This window comes from Sipha flava, unplaced genomic scaffold (genome assembly GCF_003268045.1).
Source record: "Sipha flava isolate LNK unplaced genomic scaffold, YSA_version1 265_pilon_pilon, whole genome shotgun sequence".
NCBI classification, from domain to species: domain Eukaryota; kingdom Metazoa; phylum Arthropoda; class Insecta; order Hemiptera; family Aphididae; genus Sipha; species Sipha flava.
Genome location: NW_020272927.1, coordinates 87,565 through 108,453, shown reverse-complemented (window position 1 = coordinate 108,453; position 20,889 = coordinate 87,565). Strand labels below are relative to the sequence as shown.

The 20,889-nt window shown below is 28.5% G+C and overlaps 1 protein-coding gene across 1 annotated transcript in view; it reads right to left on the bottom strand.

Moving 5' to 3' along the window:
- The window catches only part of LOC112685091 (thyrostimulin alpha-2 subunit), a 63,328-nt gene that overhangs the window by 4,955 nt on the left and 37,484 nt on the right, over positions 1-20,889 (bottom strand). Inside the window, exons 2-3 of the mRNA XM_025556863.1 lie at positions 16,223-16,351; positions 14,378-14,553 (exon numbers count right to left, since the gene is read on the bottom strand). Of these exons, the coding sequence (XP_025412648.1) occupies positions 14,378-14,553; positions 16,223-16,334 (288 nt within the window). The 5' untranslated portion in view covers positions 16,335-16,351. The remainder of the gene's footprint in view (positions 1-14,377; positions 14,554-16,222; positions 16,352-20,889) is intronic.

Below are 20,889 nucleotides of genomic sequence, written 5' to 3'. Positions count from 1 at the left end.
TTGAACAATTTTCGAAGCCGCGTGCGATAGACAGAAGTGGACCCAAACCGAAATTACGGAGGAGATAATTTTTAAAAACCAAAGAGTACACATTTATAATAATATGGTATAATGTTTCTTTGTGAAACAAATATTTCGTACCATATTTCGTTTCTTGAATCGACAACCATGGCTGGTATAACTAAAACATCTAGAAATCCTTGAATTCTTATGATTTTTTGTTTTTTTTTTTTTTTTTGAAAATGGGTGAGAGCGATAAGTTTAGACTTAACAATAGATAAAAACTGTTTCGACTGGAACTAACGGGTTTTCCAATTTTATTATTTTTCAGCACTTCGCATCAACTCAATTTTTGAACGCTAACCGTAAAATATTACAATCATAACAGTGATAATACAATAATAATTATTGCACACAAATTACACACATAAGCAAGCGTTGTAAGAATAACTACCAACTGATGCTGCGGCGCCAATACCGTCCGGGTGTTTTTCCATACGGCGACTGCGAATACACGATCAGACAGATATCCGATGATCGGATACAATATCGTGCATAATACAACCGTATTATAAATATTCACGTGTGTACTAGGAGTAACGGGTACGTCTCGGTTGCACAAAGCTCGTGCGACGGTCGAATTAATGTACAATTACCTTTCCATTATGTTTGCCCCGGCAGGAGACGTCGTTATTGATAGGACACGTGATTCGATGGAAAAAAGGCTTACCGAAGGAGAAACGTGCGCAGCACCCTAGCACCCCCTCACCACTTGTTTAAAAATACACGTTGACGCGCGCCGGGTGGTACTTTATTATATACGTGTACGGTACGTTTATGAATAGGCGTATCTCGTCATTTTTCTTCCCACTTCCAAAGTCCTCATTCCATGTGCATCACAATCACGTGACCCGTTGCCTTGTTACACACCCCTATTCCGCACCTCATCGATTTGACCGAAAATAAAAAATCTCTTTCGTGACAATTCAGATATATGTTTTCATAAATTGCATACAAATGCGGTAGATATCATTTGTTAATAGAAGTAAATAATATACGATGTAATTAAGGCGTGCGGGATGGGTGAACATAATACGAGTGTATTTGTACATGCTTGTGACAAATATTATATGCGTGTAATATGATGAAATATTTTCATAATATTAGACATGAATCGTCCGTTAACCGAATGTTTTCATTCGTACACATCGTTCTGTTCTTTTTCTTTATTATCATTTACGTTTGAGTGTATTTTTACAACAATGACTCGTGGCTCGTATCGTTTGCATATTATTTCTTTTGAGACATCCTAAAAATTTCCAAATAAGTTATAAATTTGTTTCAAATATCCCCGAAATGAAATACGACATTTGTGTAGAATATTTTTGCATATTTCGAATCTACATATATCGTTTTACTATTTTTATGTTTTTGGCGCTATTTTACGCATATTCTTAAAAGTGGTAAAATGTGAATATTATATAAAATTATAATAAAAATAATAGCTTATGTTTTTATATATTTTTATATAATATATATTACATACCTAATGTAGACAAATTAACAAAAGTTGATAGAATACATTGCACAAATGATAATAAAAATAATAATGACATTTTTCTCGCTTTCAGTAAAATTTATTATTCACATTTTAACAAATCAAGTGCACACTTTATGAATTATCTTTAGTGCATATAATTACGCTTAATATAACATGATCTTTTATAGAACTTAAAGTTACAAAACGTGTTTAAAACGGATGGAATAACATAAAAAATTCTGCTATCGTTTTTGAATTATTAGTCACAACCCTAACACAGATGACGTAGCTTACCGATGAAATGAATCAAAAATGTTTTTGAGATTATTTGAGATAACTTTTCAAAGCAGAATTTCTACGGTATGTTTGTGTGTTTGAATTCCTATGTAATAATATTTCCTCTGAACGCGTCATCTGAGACGATTATCTTCTCGGGGAACAATAATTGTTGTGCAATGCGTGTTTTTGTAAATTAAAAACCGTGATAATTAACTCGTTTTATCGGAGAATAATCACATCAAACATTCTATTACGCTGAATTAGACGTGAAACGAACAACGACGACAGTAAAATGTACACAATAATTAACGACTTTACGATGAACCGACTCTTGTGGACATCTCAGGAACTCGCCTGCGATAACATTACATTTCTGCGAGTTGACGGACTGTAATACGTTCGAAGTACAACTGCTCAGCAGCCACCATCCTAAACTTCGCAGCAACAAGTACGTGTCAATGGGAGTAGTGAAATTACGTGTCGGCGTTACGAATATAAACATCCTACGAGTGCACAGGCCCCTAGGGCTATAACGCGCTCGAAGACATATTTAATATTTCAATGTTTACTACGTATCGCCTATACTATACGAGTAAGTATTATACCTATACGATTCCACAGTAGTCGGAAAATAGCGATCAGAAACACGTTATGATTAACAGAGCAAAAATATGTTTGTGAAAAACGTATACATCACCTAAGTTTGACACCGTACATGTGTCATAATATCATAACATAACTTAATATTACATTACCATGACATTATAAACTGTATTCTTAAAGTCTAAAATATATTATTCTGTAAAGGTCGTATTAAAATTGGATCTTGAAACGGTTACCGATGTACCTACTAGAGTTAATCGAGATGCGAATTAAAACATTCTTTTGCGGTGCTTTGTTTTTACTTGTTTTTTTTTCTTGGTTAAGATCGAACGGCACTTATTCCAGCTACTTGGGTTAGTGACAATTGTTGAACTGCACTAGTTCAAGAAAAACGTATGAAATAATAAAATTAATACAAAAAAAAATATATTAGTTATACATGTGTATTTTTATTATTATTATTTATTTATTTAATTTTTTTTTTTTTTTTTTACGTTGAAAACCGCTAACTACGTCTACCTAATTCACTCAACATCTCAGACGTCATCAGAAAAATTAAATAGTAATAATTTTTTTACATATTTATTTGTTATAACCATTTATCGAAAATAAACTTGGAAAACATTTACTTCAAACGATAATTCATTAAAAATGTAATATTATTAGATTTATGATGAAGGTATGATTTCATTACCTGTCTTTGACCTAAGTGCAGTCCGACCATTTAAATTCATATAAGAAGTACGATTTGACTATTTCCGTTTTTTATTTTTATTTTTTTCTCACAAACCTCGATGCATTAACAACATACGTTTTTCTAATTTTTCGTACGTAATTCTACTGAATCGTGCAGCAGTCAATTGGGGATTAACGGTGACTGGAGAAAACGATTTTGCCGTGCACTCTGTATAAAAATCTTCTTCCAAACAGAGCGGTTACAGGTATTATAATGACTAACGCCGTCTCTTTGTGTCATTACTCCATTACTTCATACTCCACAAACGGTTTTAATAAAATACGTAAAGCGACACTAAAACATTTGTTTTTTATTTTTTTTATTTTGTCGTAATCTCACAAGTACCAAATTACAAGCTTCATCAGTTTGTATTAAATATATATAATATATATATATATAATTAAAAAGTCGACCGATAATAAATCTCTCGGTAAATTAAACGCGTTGTAACCGGATCGTTGTATTAAATGTCAATATTATTTCGACGGCATAGGTAGTAACGAAAACGAAAAATTGAGTACTTGGACGGATAATAAATTCTCGAACAGTAAGGGGATTGGTCAGAAATTCGTTGTGTTTTGGCATTAAATGTATTTGTGTAGGCAGTATGGATAATCCGGTATTTTACAAAATGCCAAAAATCACTCGACAATATACATAATATAAGCTTTGCCTAGGTATTATGTATAATTCCAAACGTGGAGTAGGCAATATGATGAAAACAAATAAAATTGCGCATCACCTATTACTAACGATTTTACTTACCGTTTATCATAAATGTGCGTGCACGATTTAACACAATAAAGATTCTTTTACTACTATAATAATAATTCTGAGGTACAATATTGAACATACTAATAATTACAATATTGTAATTTTTTCGTAATTTTCGTGTCTTGTTATAGTGTTGCAACTATATATACGATTTCTATAAAGTCAAATTTTTATAACAAACTACAAATTTTTTTGAAAAATTTGGCCACTAATACTAGTTTTTTATCTGATGAACAGTAAAACGAGTTGATAAAAATGCAATCCACAAGAATTGACCAAAGATTTTTAAAATGTGTTTGTAAGTCCAAAATATTTATATAATAGTAATAATATAATAATAGATAAAAATTAAATTCTGTCTGTAATATGAGTAATAATGTATAGTAATTATAAGAATCTTAGTGTAATATATCATATAAAAAATTAGCATATTGAAAAATACCTGAATAATCCATATTACCAGTAACATATACACTCGTTTGTACCGAATAATACGTCTTCGAAAAAATAACTACTGAATTGAACTCAAACGCGATTACATACTATGACTATTATGACTATTACTATGCACTGCATATTTTAACCTAACCCAACACACGCGTCAATACATTTATATATATAATACAATCATACCGTCTTACTATATAATATTTCATACCTAAAAAACCTTATATTATATTTTATACACATCAGAATAGGTGTACGAGTGTTTGCGTATACGAACGACCCCAGGGAAATCACCCACGCGACTCCAATTGCCTACTCCTTTCTCAGCGACCGCGCTTCGTTGCTCATTGTTTTTCCTCGGCCTGTACAAAACCGGAGCCAAAACGAATAACGAGTTAATATGTCCTCTGTATACATACGAGTAGTATATACGATCTTCTGAAAAAATGCGTTATATTTGAAATAACTCTCGCAGTTTCATTACACGATTATTTACTAATTTATTTTTTTTTTTATTGAAAACACATCATATCATCATATATTTTTAGATGTATTAAGCTTTGCACAATTTAAGTACAATTCTCATAGTTTCAATATATTGGTAAAAGGGAAAAAAATGATGATTTTGAATTTTAGTTCTATAAAAAATTTTAAAAATGTCAGGTTCAAATAAAGCTATATCCTATATTAAAACCTTGCAGGTCACGCAACTGTAGTGGCTATAGTCATTATCTTTCATGTGTATACCAGGTACACTTATTGACTGTGTAGGTATACTAGGTATACCTATGCAGACAATAAGTATTCACGATCATACGTAGATATAATGAAACAAGTGCAACAATAGTATATTGTTATCAAACAACTGGTCATCATCTTGTGTACAAATATTTTAAGTAACTGTGGTCTATTGACTAAGTAAATAACGAGTTACAAATCATAACGGGTACTCGAAATTTTGTAAATTGGGTAATACCTGTAATACCAGGGTATATCCGGGTACTCGGTTATCAAAAACATGTAATAACATGTGTGAAATGGAAATATATTATCTCGTTCGATATTAACTAATCGTCAACCAAACCGGGGCCGTCTGCGGTTATATTTTCCATATTTGTTGCGCTAAATTGCAGTAGCCGCAATTGATGCGAGTGGCAGATCGATAAGTAGATGCCTTCAACTCTTGCACAATTCGGATTTTGGAAGTTTTTGTAAGAGCCACGTTCATAACGTTAGCATTCAATGTTAAGGATGTATGTGTGTACAAATAATTATCACTTTATGGACGTTAATCATTAAACATAATATTTTTAACCTATAGATTTCTAATGACATATTTTATAGTAGATTTTGTTTTCAGCAGTAGATATGTTTTTTTTTCTTTTGTAATTCAATGTGAGTTATTTCAAAACAATTTCGTTTTTCTGAAAGACCCTACACACATCACACATAATAATATAGATAATATGTCGTGTGACGTACGTACATGTGTAAAGGCGCTGGAGGCTCTCGGACGACGACTGTCGCGCGTAAACGAGTTAACTTTTCGTAGTCGAAAAATTCGTACACCTCGTACGATCGTCAACCTCGTTAACTCTTCGCCATCACTCATCGTTACCGGGCCCAGGGCGACCATCTCACTACATTCACCAAATCTGTTTCCCACGTAAACACAGGCGGTTTCATTCGTCGGATATCTTGTTTATAAGATGATGACTACCGGTTACCTCGGTCACGTCCTAACGATAATGAAACACGTGTACAGTGAACGAGGGAAAACATGAACCATAGCAACCGTAGTTGTGTTTCAGGGGTTTTCACGACCGGTTCAAAGTGACGTCACAGTTTTTAAAATTCTATGATTTATATACAGGTTTTTGATAGTAATGTCGAACATTCGCACCTTGTCGAATTTATGATACAATATTTTATGTAATTAGAATACGTAAAAGGATGGTTACGAAGAAAAATCGACAAAAAATAATCAAATTTATTGATACGAGTACTTGATACTTTATTGGATTTCAACATAGTTTTATGATAATTGCTTATAGATCAAATAGTACTTTTGTGAGACTGATGATCATAAGTAGAAATTGTATATAACAATTCAAACTATGACTATTTAAATTGAAAAACTTTTAAGCAGACATTGTGATTTGGTAAAGAATTTTGGTGTTTTTTTTAAAGTATTCATAATTTAATTGTATACCGTTTATGATTTTTAAGGTCATTTAAGTGATGCATATTTAAATATACAAAAACACATATAATAGTAACTAATATTACATGTAAGCCATAAAAGTCTTTATTAAGATGAATTAATAAATTTATTACCTAATCTATTATTTGTTTATTTACCTGTATTTTATCTATTCCATGATAAATTATGTGTACATGCAATTATGTAAAATTAATGTATCATATGGACCACTAATAGGTATCTATGCATTGTATTAATCAATATTTTTTTTTTTTGTCATGGTAAATATTATAATGTATTAAATCGTATGTAAAATTTGGTTCAACTAATTGTGTATTTTAAATATTATTTAAGTTCCTTAAAATAAAACTAATCATAAGTTATATTGAAAATAAAAGTATAACAAAAATCTATTTATACTATATCCTACGCTATGGGAGATAAAATAGTACCACTGGACATTAATTTAGTGCGCTATAGTGATCCAATATTGATCAAAGAAGAAGAAAAAAAATTACAAAGAAAAGTATGTTGACAATAACAAATAACAAATACGTTGATGTCATTGATATAGCTTGTAAATCAATCGATACAATATTATAAAACAGGAATTTGGAGCAAATAATGACAAAGCTACAAATGAAAAAATAAAAGAATTTGATGAAATTTTAAATAGTATTTTTCCACCGAAAGAATGGAAAGAAAACGGTCAACTCTGGAAACAACAAGTTTTAAATCAACCAGTTACTAAGACGGATACAATTAAACTGAGAATAATGTTAGATATAACTTCAAAACAGTTACAGGCTCGAGAAACGGGTATTTGCCCGATTAGGATGGAACTCTATTCTCAGTGTTTCGATGAAATGATTCGTCAGGTAGCATTTACCCTTAAAAATTGATACTATAGATTACGTTTAATTAATTGATTGAATACATAAAATATATTTTTAGGTTACTATTAACAATATAGAACGTGGACTTTTATTAATGAAAGTTCGCGACGAATATAAGATGAGAATAGACGCATATCGAACATTATATGAATGTAGTATAACTTTCGGTATAAGGAAACTATTACCAGTAGAGCAAAGATCATACGCGCAAAACCAATTAACCTCACTGAAAAAAAATACTAAAAAAAAAAAAATTGAAGACGATTTAGCGACAGTAATTGCAACGTATGAAATGATTCAAAGAAAAGAAATTGAACAACGAATAGCTGTACAAAAAATACACAATGATGAGATAAATTATTTAAAAAAAAACAAACAACAACTTGAAGCTTTCATAGAAGCGTATCAAAGAAAATCCAACATCGAAAAAATAATTCAGGAAAATTAAAAATTTTATTAGAATGAAAACTGTTAATACTCGTAAGTTATGGAACAATATAATTGTGGCGACCATCCTTACGGGGATGTGGAATCCAGCAGTGGAACAAATAGCTTATATTCTACGGATACTCATGATTCCGACTTATTTGCCAATATCGTTCAAAAGGCTGTCGTTTCCAGTCAAAGTTCCATTTGTTCTCACAATAAATTAATTCCAAATCCAAACATTCTTTGTGATAACATTGACTTGAAAAGGAATGTTTTTTCCATGGACAATTATATGTTGGCTTCTCTCGAGTTGGAACTAGAAAACTGATAAATTTTTCGACCAGACAATATCACAACATTAAACATAGTGTACAGAGAAATCATGAAAAATAAACATAATTGCCAAATACATACCAGGAGCCAACAAGAAATAAAATAAACATAAAATAAATCCTAATACTTAGTACTAAAAATCAAACAATATGATTTTATTACAAGTTAAAATATTTGGTACTCAACGAAATGGGCACGGGTCAACTAGTTAATTATAAAAAACAAATAATTTTAACATATTCAAGAGCTTATCTTTAGCATTTTTTCTAGTAAAATATCAAACATATTTTGACGCTCAAAAAAATTGAAAGTATTCGATGGTATATTTATTTAAACATTTTTTTCAGATCTAGTCCGCGACGAAATGGACAAGTGTTGGTGATGAACAAGTGCTACGTTAATATTCCTTCTGGCCATGCTGTCTTCGTCGGCAACAGGTTCAAACAATTGGCGTATGTCCACTTGCCATAATGTAGGTGAGTACATGTACCACATTAACATTTCGAGTGCGTTCGAATTTCGTCAATACGTGAAAGATTACTTCCCAAGTGTTTTGTTTGTTTTCCGTAACCGTCGCAGCCATATTCACTTCGTATTATGGGAATCACGATGAAATGCGATCTGTGTTGATTCACTTACACTGTTAAGAACATACTACTATGATTCATGGTTTAATTTTTATTAGATTATGATTAAGCACCTATACCATCTTGTAACTGAAATTTAAGAATCCATTTTGCTTAAAGTTCCTCCTAGTCTTACGTACAATATCTATGTTTAAGTTTCTCGGAGAACATTGTCTAAGCTTTCAATTTTTCATAGTAATATTATAATATTTATAATAATGCTCCATTGAAAATATTACTGTACACTTCATATGAATGTCGATGTATCAACTGTTTAGTATTATATTTTTTATAATATGATACAGAATAGTACTAATTTTTTTATTGAGAGAGAAGACTCTTAAGCTTCGTGTTGCAAATACATTACAGTCATTTGTATATTTCGATAATGTAATGTGGTATGAAAAATTAAAACCATCATCGCTTATTTTTATTAATACTGTGTAATGGTTTTTACACAAATTCTATTTTTGTCCAACATGACATTTTATAATAAACTATTTGATATTAATGATTAAGACCTTTCGGACTTCTATATAAATAAATAGTTGAAAATGTAATAAAATAATATGCAGTGGGCACGAATTTAATTTCTCATAAATGTAAATATTTTTAAAATAACCTTAAAATTGTTTGTCATGAAATAACTATACAAGATATGAACAAATTACAAAGCGAAGCTGTAGTTATATAATGCGTATGAACACTTAATAAATATATACTGTTATATTTTCAAAATGGAAGCTTATCGTCCGTGAAATCTTGAAGAGTTTAGGGAAGGGATTAATTTCACTTACGTTGTTCTCGGACAGCGGTTTGCTGTATGTCATATCACTGTCAGGGACACTGCGACGAGTTACTACGTCGTTCGTGCCAAATTCATCATTCCTTTTCGAAACGTTTAATAATCTTTCAATCGGTTCTATATTATCATTTATCACATGATTGTCATCGTTTTCACAGCCGATTTCTAATAAGTTGGTGCCGTCGTGTGGAGGGGGAACAAGTTTCGTCTTAACGATTTCAATATTTTTTCCACCCTTTGGAAAAGTACCTATCCATAAACATTTTTTGAATGACATGCTTTTAGTTCTACATCACCGTCTGAAAAAATCTCTCAACTGGACCATTTGCAAGCCATTCACGTATTTTCAAACGTTCGAAGAGTTTTATACGTCGACACGATGACGCCACGGGTGCAGTCGGTGTGTGGGAGCGCGATTTTTCTTATTATCTTTCGCGTCGATGGTCTGAATAAAATTACTATATACATTGTGATTTTTAGCATGCTCACCTTATTTGGCTTATAATTTACGAAAACCCTTGTTTGGATTATAATTTAGGAAAAACGTATGTATACTACAATATTTTCTAATACATAGATTCTCTTAACTCTTAAGGAATATTATGTAGATATATCAAATTTTGTTTTTTAAACGGAATCATAATTTGTTTACTTCACAATTTACATACAAATTTTTAAATTTGAATAATTTCGAAATTACTGATCCAAAGTTACATCAAAAATTCCAAAAAAATTTAACTAGATAATTACTTGCGTAAAAAAATGGTTTTCGCATTAAAAAAAAAAAAGTTGATATTGTCACAGGATACTATAAGATGTAAAAAAATTAAATCATATTTTGAGTAAATGGGTAAGCCTGTTTAAAAAGTTGTACTAAATACAGTACGTTTAACTATTGGACTTAATAAATCTACGATTACAGCTATAAATACTATTTCATTACACAATATAATATTATACAATATTTAATGATTTATCTTTAATAAACAGATACTGATGAATATTGTATAGCGTATTTTGTATATAAATACAATAACTTCATTATAATATAAAGTTTAAATATCAAGAAAAGTTAAATAATTTTTATAAATCAGTATCTTAATAATATTTCTTGATTATCTACTTACTTAACATTGTAAAAATTATGATTTACAACATTCATAGACTCGGTCAATATGTTAAAAGAAATGAGAATTCGATTAAATAAATTATGAGAAAACTATTTTTCTTTTTTATAATATTGATTTTCATTAAAATTATTATAACTAATTGTTTCATAGATTTTTTTTTTTTTAATTATTAAAACAAAGTTAATTTTGTTTAGTTATGATTAAAATAAAAATTTATTTTTACTCATTTTCTGGTTTATATTTTTCTAGAATATTAATGAATTTTCTTTTTTATTGCTTTTCTCTATTTCGTGTTCACTCACGTTTTATACTATTACGAATGCATGAGTATGTATATTCATTATAGCTACGAAAATAATTCGTTTTTCATATTGAAATACGGTCATCTTATTAGCATCATAGTTAAAACCGGGTAGGATGTTGCATGTGTATTGCATTTCATTACATCCATCAAATGGTTGTGATAGTGTATTTTTTTTAAGTGTATCATCTATAATTAAATTTTGTATCATACTAAAATGTAATATAAATATTGTCTATTAACAAGATGCAATGATACTAAAATTACATCTTTACAACTCCATTGAAATACATTGGTATCACTATTGTATTTATGAGTATATGGTGAAATAAGGTATTTTTGTGGCATAAGCAATTTCGTGATATTATATGTTGAACGTAAAACGTAATTTTCAAGTCAATTGTGTAATAGGGAATTACCAGTCTTGTAAAAAATACTTTTGAAAAAGTATTAAAATACTAATACTAGTATTCGAATAAAATAGTATTAAAAATACTTATAAAATACTATTATAAAAATGTATTTCACGAATACTCACTAAGTATTTGAGTACAAATACAAGTATTTTTTTTAATTTTATATTATAAAATATTATAGTTAACCCCCCCCCCCCCCAATAGAAAAAAATTGTGTCTATGCCACTGATTATATATCAGTTTAGGTACCTATATTATGATACTAATTACTATAGATTTAACAATTTGAAAAATACAAAACATGTCTGACTATTTAGAGGTCATGTTCACATATTTCATTCACATATTATATATATCTACTAGTATTAATACAATTAAATGACAAAAAAAATAAATAAAAAATGGTATTAACTATTAATATAGAACTATTTGAAAAAATTTAAAAAATTACAATAATAAACCCATATAAAATTGGATGTAGCATTTTTTAAATTTTTAACATTGTTTTATACTACTTTTTCTATTATACAATTTTTTTGTGTTTATAAATTAAATCTCATTAATATAATGCTTTCTTTTTATATAATTATATTATAATATAACCTTGATAATGAGATAAAAATGTATGAAATTCATGAAATTACATTTTTAGAGTTAAAACTTAAAGATTAAGGTGATAATATTATTTTAAATTTATACAGGTATGGTTAAAAATAAATTACTTTTTAGAAAATAAATATTACCAATTGTAATTACAATATAAATAATAACCATTGCATATTTTAATAAATGATTTACATTATTATTTATTGATATTTGTCACAACCTATAACAATTAATACTTATTAATATAAAATTAAGCAAAATAATATTTAAAAAAAAATCTATGATAACGTTAAAACGGTTTGAAATTTAACAGTTTTAAAATTAGTAATATTATAGTAATAACTTATTATTTTATTACTTATTAGATTCATCAATAATAACCGAATATTATTCTTAGAAGTAGGAACAATTATTAGGATAGAGAATTATTATGATTATACAATTATTAAAACGAACTTTGTGGTATTTAAATACAAGTATTTACAAATTGTTAAAAATACTTTTGAAAAGTATTCAAAATACTTAAAAAATACTTTAAAAAAATTGTATTTAGAATACCAAAAAATATTTCAAAAATTATTTTAATAAATGTATTCAAATACTTGTATTCGAATACTTTACAAGACTGGGAATTACATTATACGTTCAACAAATAATGTTACGAAATTACCTATACCAAGAAAATATCTTACTTCACACTAATTATACGAAACCAAACAATTGCGTACTCATAAAAACAAAATTCTTTATTCATATCAACTAACCACTACCACTAAAAAAAATCCACGTAATAAACGTTTAATGATTAATAGTAATTAAACTATACATTTATTAAGAATATAACTTATAAAACACATGATGGTGATGATATGTGTTACACATGATTGATCATTTACCGCTACCATTAATCCTATACAACACGATGCCATATTAAGTTTCATGTATGCCTCTTTATAATTATATTATATTATATTATATCCGCTTACTGTTTGAAATTATAAGTTTCGATGCATGTTATGTATGATTTTATTTATTTTGCTTTTATCCCAAACGACACATGTTGTATATATTAAATATTTTAATTCCTTGAGCCTATACAAAACAATAACCTTCCTTTATAAACATTTTTATATCTTATGGAAATATATAGGTACGTTTTATGAAAGATATAGTTTTATTATTTTATTTTTTAACAACGTTTACGTATAACAATAATACGTTTATATTATATGACAGTCTTGGATCAAATCTAAATTACAAAATTCTTTCAAACAGTCTACATACACTTTACAGCATTTTTATTATAATATATTAATTTTAATAGACTATTTTCAAATGCTTAAACGTAAGCTGTTAAGATAAATGAAAATAAAATTGTAAATAACGTTCCTTGAACGAAAACTATTAAGTTTATTGTTGATTACATTTTTTAACAGGACTATAATATGTATTTGTTACATGAATATTATACCACGCCATGCAGTACACTAACAAATGTAAACACTATACGTTAATACATTAGTGGAAGTTGAAGATATCATCACGTGTACTTGTGTACTTTCATACCGTCTTATAGGATTAAAGTCAAACGTCCACGATCGAGCATGTGAAATACATTAATATCGCTTCCTGGATTAAAAATATATGTTCTTTGATTTAATTCGATGTCCATATTAATATCGTAAAAAATGTAATCAACTTAATTCCCTTTTACCGTAGATGTGTATTATAATGAATGACTTAATGGAAAATATGTCTACAGTTTGCATTCATGAAACATTTAACCTGATTTCCACCGAAATGAAATGCATTTCAAAAACAATGATATAAAAAATTGTTATATTTTTCGTTTTGATGCACAATCATGAACATTAAATTTAATTGTAACTATATACACACAATGTTATGTGAATTATTGTGAAAAAATAAAATAGCATAATACAAGCATAAATGTAAACTAGTAAATTTGCAAAAATACACGTTGATCGTGAACTGTACAAGTGATAAAAGTGTTATACATTCAACGTATTTAACTTTTACCAATTTTTATCATTACATATTTGTAAAACATCCAACAAATCAAATCGACTTCACACAGGACTCAAAATAGTATTCCTTTTAACTCAACAGGTGTCCAGTAAAAAAATATTCACTCAACCACGTCAAACCATGCCTCCATGCCCATAACATTACTCCTATAACCTCTAATCGATGTACACGTACGGCTAATTATGATAATTATAATATACATACGTCTTCGGTGTCCATGATGTTGCAACATTGACCCACGGACGTGATGCGCTGGTGAGGATTGATCATTACAGTGTCCGCGGGTGACGGCACCGCCCAAGACTCGCAGTACCCTCTGCATGCGTTGGTCGTGATACGGAATTCCACGCAGTTGGGTATGCTGATCTTTCTCGTGTGACCTGAACACAAATATCACATACGTCAGGCCGATAGTTGATGCAATTTATAGGTAGTGAACGAAGAACTTTAATTCAGTTAAGGATTTGTATTATAATATGGATTAACACTAAAATCAACCAAAAAAATCATCAAAACTAAAACATTTTTGGAGCGAAAGACATTTCGGATGAGGTTTTAGAATCCTAGAGTGTTTAATAATTTTAACACCACTGAAATTTATATCAACTAAATTATGTGCACCGTATTCAGTTGAATGTATTTAAAATACAACGGTGATAATGGTGGAACACCAAGTGGCTCCTGCAGACGGTTCAAACAGTATACGGATTTGTCCGTGAATACCGGCCAGCGAGGTGCCCGGTTAGAGCTTTAACACAGTGCATTGGTGAGATCTAAACACAAAATAATAAAACACGATTTATAAGACTAAATTGAAATACTATGCGAAACAAACGGAATCTTTTATCAGGCAAACGCTTAAGTCCACCCACATGATTTCTCGAGAATCGTATATATTATACAAGAGGGCTCACTGTGATATATTGATAGAATTATAATTACTGGATACGGAATCATTTTCCTATAAACTTTTATTTGGTACAATCATTAAATTTATTAGCATTTGTAAGAACAAAATTGATTTTAAGTCTCCGATTGCCATCCATCCAGGAATTAGAGTTACCTCAATACGATTTCAGACTCAATATTGAATTACATCTAAATTTATTATTGGATAAGCGATGACATTAGAATAAGCACTGATTATCAATTATATTATGGTAAACACTAAACTATATGTTTGCCTATTTATGTATTAGTATTGTGGGATTTAAGTAATAAAAATCACTCAAAATTTAATTAAAATAGACATTATATTATATAAATATGTATGTACAAATATCGATACGCGTTACCATTGCGGAGGTATTACCGAATATATCGCGGAGTGTAATTCACGGTGTGTCGCGGATTGTACTCACGGACTGATTGAATGAGCGTCTAACCAGCCGGTATATATATATCGGCGTCGATTGTCTAGTACATTCTCGAAATTACCTTAACGAGATAATCATCGCATATTCTAGAACATGGGATTTCTCCTTATCCACTGACAATATTGTAAACAACTTGGACGATTCGCGATGCGTTGTTTACGTTACCACAGTATTGTTAAAGATATCACCTATTTATTAGAATAGTTGTCATTTATTGAAAAAAGGAAAGAATTTCCATATGAAAACAAAATCGCATACATATTAAAAACTATAAGTGTTTAGTATTATTTGCTAAGCCCCGGTATTCCTAAACCATAGTTGTTTATAATATATTAACATACTATCTATACATAGACTTACCCAATTCGTGATTTTTCAATTTATAAATGTATAATATATATATACAGAGCAATTATGTATGCTATAAACGATACTATAATAAGAAAAATACAATCAATCTCTCGATTTTTACTCATTTTTTTTTCTAATTTTTTTTTTTCAGAATGAAAAAAAACCACTATTCCAATCCCTTTAAAATAAATTGATATCCCCATAATATGAAGCGAGACTAGCTTTGGTGGTTACGGGAAACAAAAATTTGAGAAATAAGATTTCACTTATTAAAGAAATTCTATCACGCTCAAAATCTTAATTATGTGGTACATGTACTCACCTACTTTGTGGCAACCGGGCTTACGCCAAGTGTCTGAACCCGTTGCCGAAAAAGACAGCATGGCCAGAAGAAATATTATCGTAGCACTTGTCCTCCACCGACACTTGTCCATTTCACCGCGGACTAGGTCTGAAAAAAAATGTGTAAATAAGTATACCATCGAATATTTTCAATTTTTTTGAATCTCAAAATATGGATGTATTTTACTAGAATAAAATGCTAAAGATAATATCTTGAATACGTGAAATCCATTTATTTTTTATAATAAACTAGTTATGTCATGCCCACTTCGCTGAGCATCAAACATTTTATGTGATTTTTAGTACTAATTTTAGTTAGGATTTATGTTTACTTTATTTCTTGTCATTGTCTATTCACAAAATGTACCAGTTTTCTATAGTTCCAAATCGAAAAAAGCCAACATATAATTGCCCATGAAAAAAACACTTCTTTTATCAGTAATATTTTGCAAATACACATGTTGGTAGGGCTAAAGTTTCTTAACAACACGATAGGAATTACGACTTTTAACATAAGTTCGTTAGGTAGTAGGCCAAAAGGCAGGGACGTAATTTCAACATTTTTAAAGATATACTAACAATCAGGTAAATCAAAATAATATTTAGCAGACCAATTTTTACATATATATATTGTACAATAGAATTCTTAAAAAGAAAAAAAATAGTTTCATTGTTACGCTCAAAAAATCGTTATTTACATCTGATGATCTAATAAGTGTAAATATTGCCTCTTATTTATGTTTTTTCAATTTCAAACCATAAAATAATACTAGATTACATATAATTATGTATATTTAAGGGAACTTATGTTAAAGCGATTGAACTAATAGAAAATAAATACAACTTACTACAAAATTTCTACCTACAATGAAACCTATTTAACAGGGCTTATTTTAAAACGCAGTTGAACTTATTTTGAGTATTTGGATAAACTATATGTGCAATTCATAATCAGTTTTTGTGTAATTGATTTTCATAATTTATTGCCACATTAATAAGACGAATATTAATAATTGTTTCTATAGATTTTAATATGTTAGGTGTTTTTACAATAAGAAAATTGTTTTATAAAGTAACCATACATTATTAGTGTACAGTATTCGTATTACAAAACTACACTGAATACTGTATACTGATATTTAAAACCGTAGTGTGTGAGCTTTATAACTGATAGAAAACACCGTACACGGTAATGGAATAAAAACGGAGTAGTTATATTTTTGTTCCGTGTTCGATTTTAAGAATTGAGAAACTAAATGGTGTGAACGTATTCGGTGTTCGAACTAAAATGATACAGTTTTACGTGTAACATATACATACTTATATATTTGTAATAATCATACAGCAATGGTGTAAACAGAGGGTCGCAATTGCGACCCCAAAATATCATGTCTACAGTTTTCAAAAAATGAAAAATTATTTAATTAAAATATTTAACACCAATATTATTATAATAAAATAATTTATGTTTGATTTAGATAAATTAGGTAAAGAATTAGATTCAGTAGTTCTATAAATGGAATACATAGATTTAATGAAAAAAAATATAACAGAAGAGATGCAAAAAAAAATAACATTACCAAAATGAGTGCACTATTTATTTGAAACCAACGATTTTAAAAATATAACTATTTTATTTCACAGCGAAACCTCACAACGCTGACGTTGAACGATTAATAAGTAAAAGAAATATTCTTAAATCAATAAATTATCAATGTTTGCATGTAGAAACGAAAAATTAATATTATTATTTTCATTTTAACATAACTGCTCTTCAACCCAATAATACGGATATAGTTAAATCAAAATGAACGCTGCATCAAAGACACACCTAAAGCCATAAGACAAGAATAATTTAATAGAATTTTTATGAATGCAATAAAAATAAAATCTAATGATGAAAAAAATTAAAGTGAAATAAATTTAACAAAATAATGTTCTAAAATGTGTTATGTATTATACATATGAATATAATGAAAAAAGTAAGAAGGACATTAATTAAAATAAGACGTTTTAAACAAGAATGTTTATTATTTTATTTCTTCTTAATAGTGTAAATTTTAAATTATTCCTCCTAAATACTGAAAATGGCATTATTTGTATCTATAATTTGATATTATATTTTAAGATTATTGGTATATTTTGATAGGCTTATTTTAAAAAAAATTCCGTAATTGAAAAAAATCCTTAGATTGGATAATTTATTTTTCGATAGCTAATAATTTATATTACTAGATTACTTGATTTACTAATTTAAATAAATTACTGGTTATATTGATGATGACAATTTTTCTTTGATTTTGTAATATATAACCATATAGGAATATTAAATATTCAATTATTAATGTTAACAAAATATCACATTTAACTATTACATTAATATATTGTTCGTATTTAAGAATTTCACTTTCTTATAATTTCATCAGCTTCCCAATAAAAACTAAAACTAATTTAATGAATATCATATAACCATATTAATTTAAAAAAAAATAATTATAAAAATGTAATATTCAACAAATGGTAAGGAAATTACCAATGTCATTTTGTCATTTTTTATTTTTTGATACGGATATCTTTTTTTTAAAAAAAAATAGCCTACAATAATTATAATTGATTACTGCACGAGTATTATTTAATACTTTATTTATTTAGATATTTTGTGAAAACAATTTTAAATTTTATTTATTTATACGAAGCTTTTTTTCCTAATTAAATGACAGACACATTTGAAACATTATTTATACGGCTTTTAATTATTTTTATTTGCAATGCGAACAGAAAAACCAGACATTCTCTCGATGTTCGTCATTCAAATTTATTTCATAATGTTACTAAATCAACGACCACAGAGTAGTAAATATAATATAATTTATATCGAAATTATTATCCATCAAATTAAGAGAAATTTTGAAAAGTTTAAATTAATTTTATCTCGTGGTGTGATGATTACGTGATAATTTCGAAGACGTTGAGGGCGTACAGTCTAAACAAAACACAGTATACAATAAGACGTGATGAAGTTCAAAACAACATAATGAGATACAAACAATTATTTATATTTTACACAATGATGTAAATGTTATAAAATTAAATATGTTAAACGAAAATAACAGCAATATTGGAGTGAGAAGAGATCCGATAGTAACTTTTGACAAAACGACCGATCCGTTGAGTTTTCCAAATACACAGCGTTCTCGGTCTATATAGAAACTTCACGGAAACGGTAGACAAGTAGACTGAGGGGCGTACCGTAAAATATTTCAACGTCTTATGCAACTGGGCAGCTTGTTATTATTATAAACATCTTATTACCACCGCTTTTGTTCACGTTATCTAAAACATTTTCCGTCAAAAACGTATTATAGAAAATGTATACAACCATGGGTTTTTATGTTTCAACCGAGTACATTCAATTTACTTATCATATAATATTATCAATAATACTAACTCCATTTATGAAAATCTACTCTCTCAGAGTACCGAATTCTTTGTTTCCATTAAGGTAGTATTATAACCGATAAATATAATTCCAATTCATATAATTCAAATAGAATTTAGTAACTTGGAGATGCTTTTGCGTATAAATCTATTTAAATATTCATCATTATATAGTAAAATATATGTTTCATTCCAGTATAAAATTTTTAATAATGGCCATTATGGATCTATATTGAATTTTTATTTTTTTAATCGGTGGGGAAAATTAATAGGAAGCACAGAAAAGGAAATTATAAAGAAAATAAAAGAAAATCTGTGTGAATGTTGAGGAAAATATAAATGAGGTTTGGAATAGAATGACAACTTATGTTAAGAATATAGCAAAAGAGGTTGTTGATATAACCAAGTATAGTATTCCAGAAAACAAAGAAACGTAATGGTGGTATGAAGAAATTCAGAGAGTAGTAGCAAATAAGAAACAGCAATTTAAGTTATGACAGAAATGCAGGAAGAGAGAAGATTGGATAGGGTATAAAAATGTATGTAAAATAGCAAAGAGTGCGATAAGCAAAACGAAGCTTAATAGGTATGATGAATTATATGAGAAAAGGCTAGAAAAACGAGAAAGAGAAAAAGAAATGTATAAATTGGAAAAAGTTAGAAAAAAACGATTCAGGGACTTTCAAAATTATTGGTGTTAAAAAAATGATAATAAGAGGGTGTTAACAAAAGATGGATTAACTACCGTTTGATGTATCGAAAACCAGAAAAGACATAAACTTGTGTTTTATATATTCGAAAACTATAAGTAATTTGGTTTTTTTTAGGTTTTAAAAGTACAGTTGTTAAATTTTTAAATTATTAATTATTCAACAAAACAAACGAATAAATAAAGCGAAGAACGTGAATCTAGAGAAAAGTTTCCGATATCTAAATCGAGTTTGTACTACAGAAATACACAATAAAAATACTCGTTTAGAGAACATGATACATCAGTAATTAAAGGGTGAAAATACATTCTACGTAAAAATCATTCAGTGTAAATTCATAGAAAAATATCCTTTATTTGTTTTATTTTAAAGATAAGAACATTATCCGTTTTTATATTTTCGCTAACAAAATTGGAATCAAAGTTATTTATAAGTATACATTTGAAAAATTTTAAGTATTTTGTTTAGTTGTAAAAAAATTATTGAAATAAGAAATTAT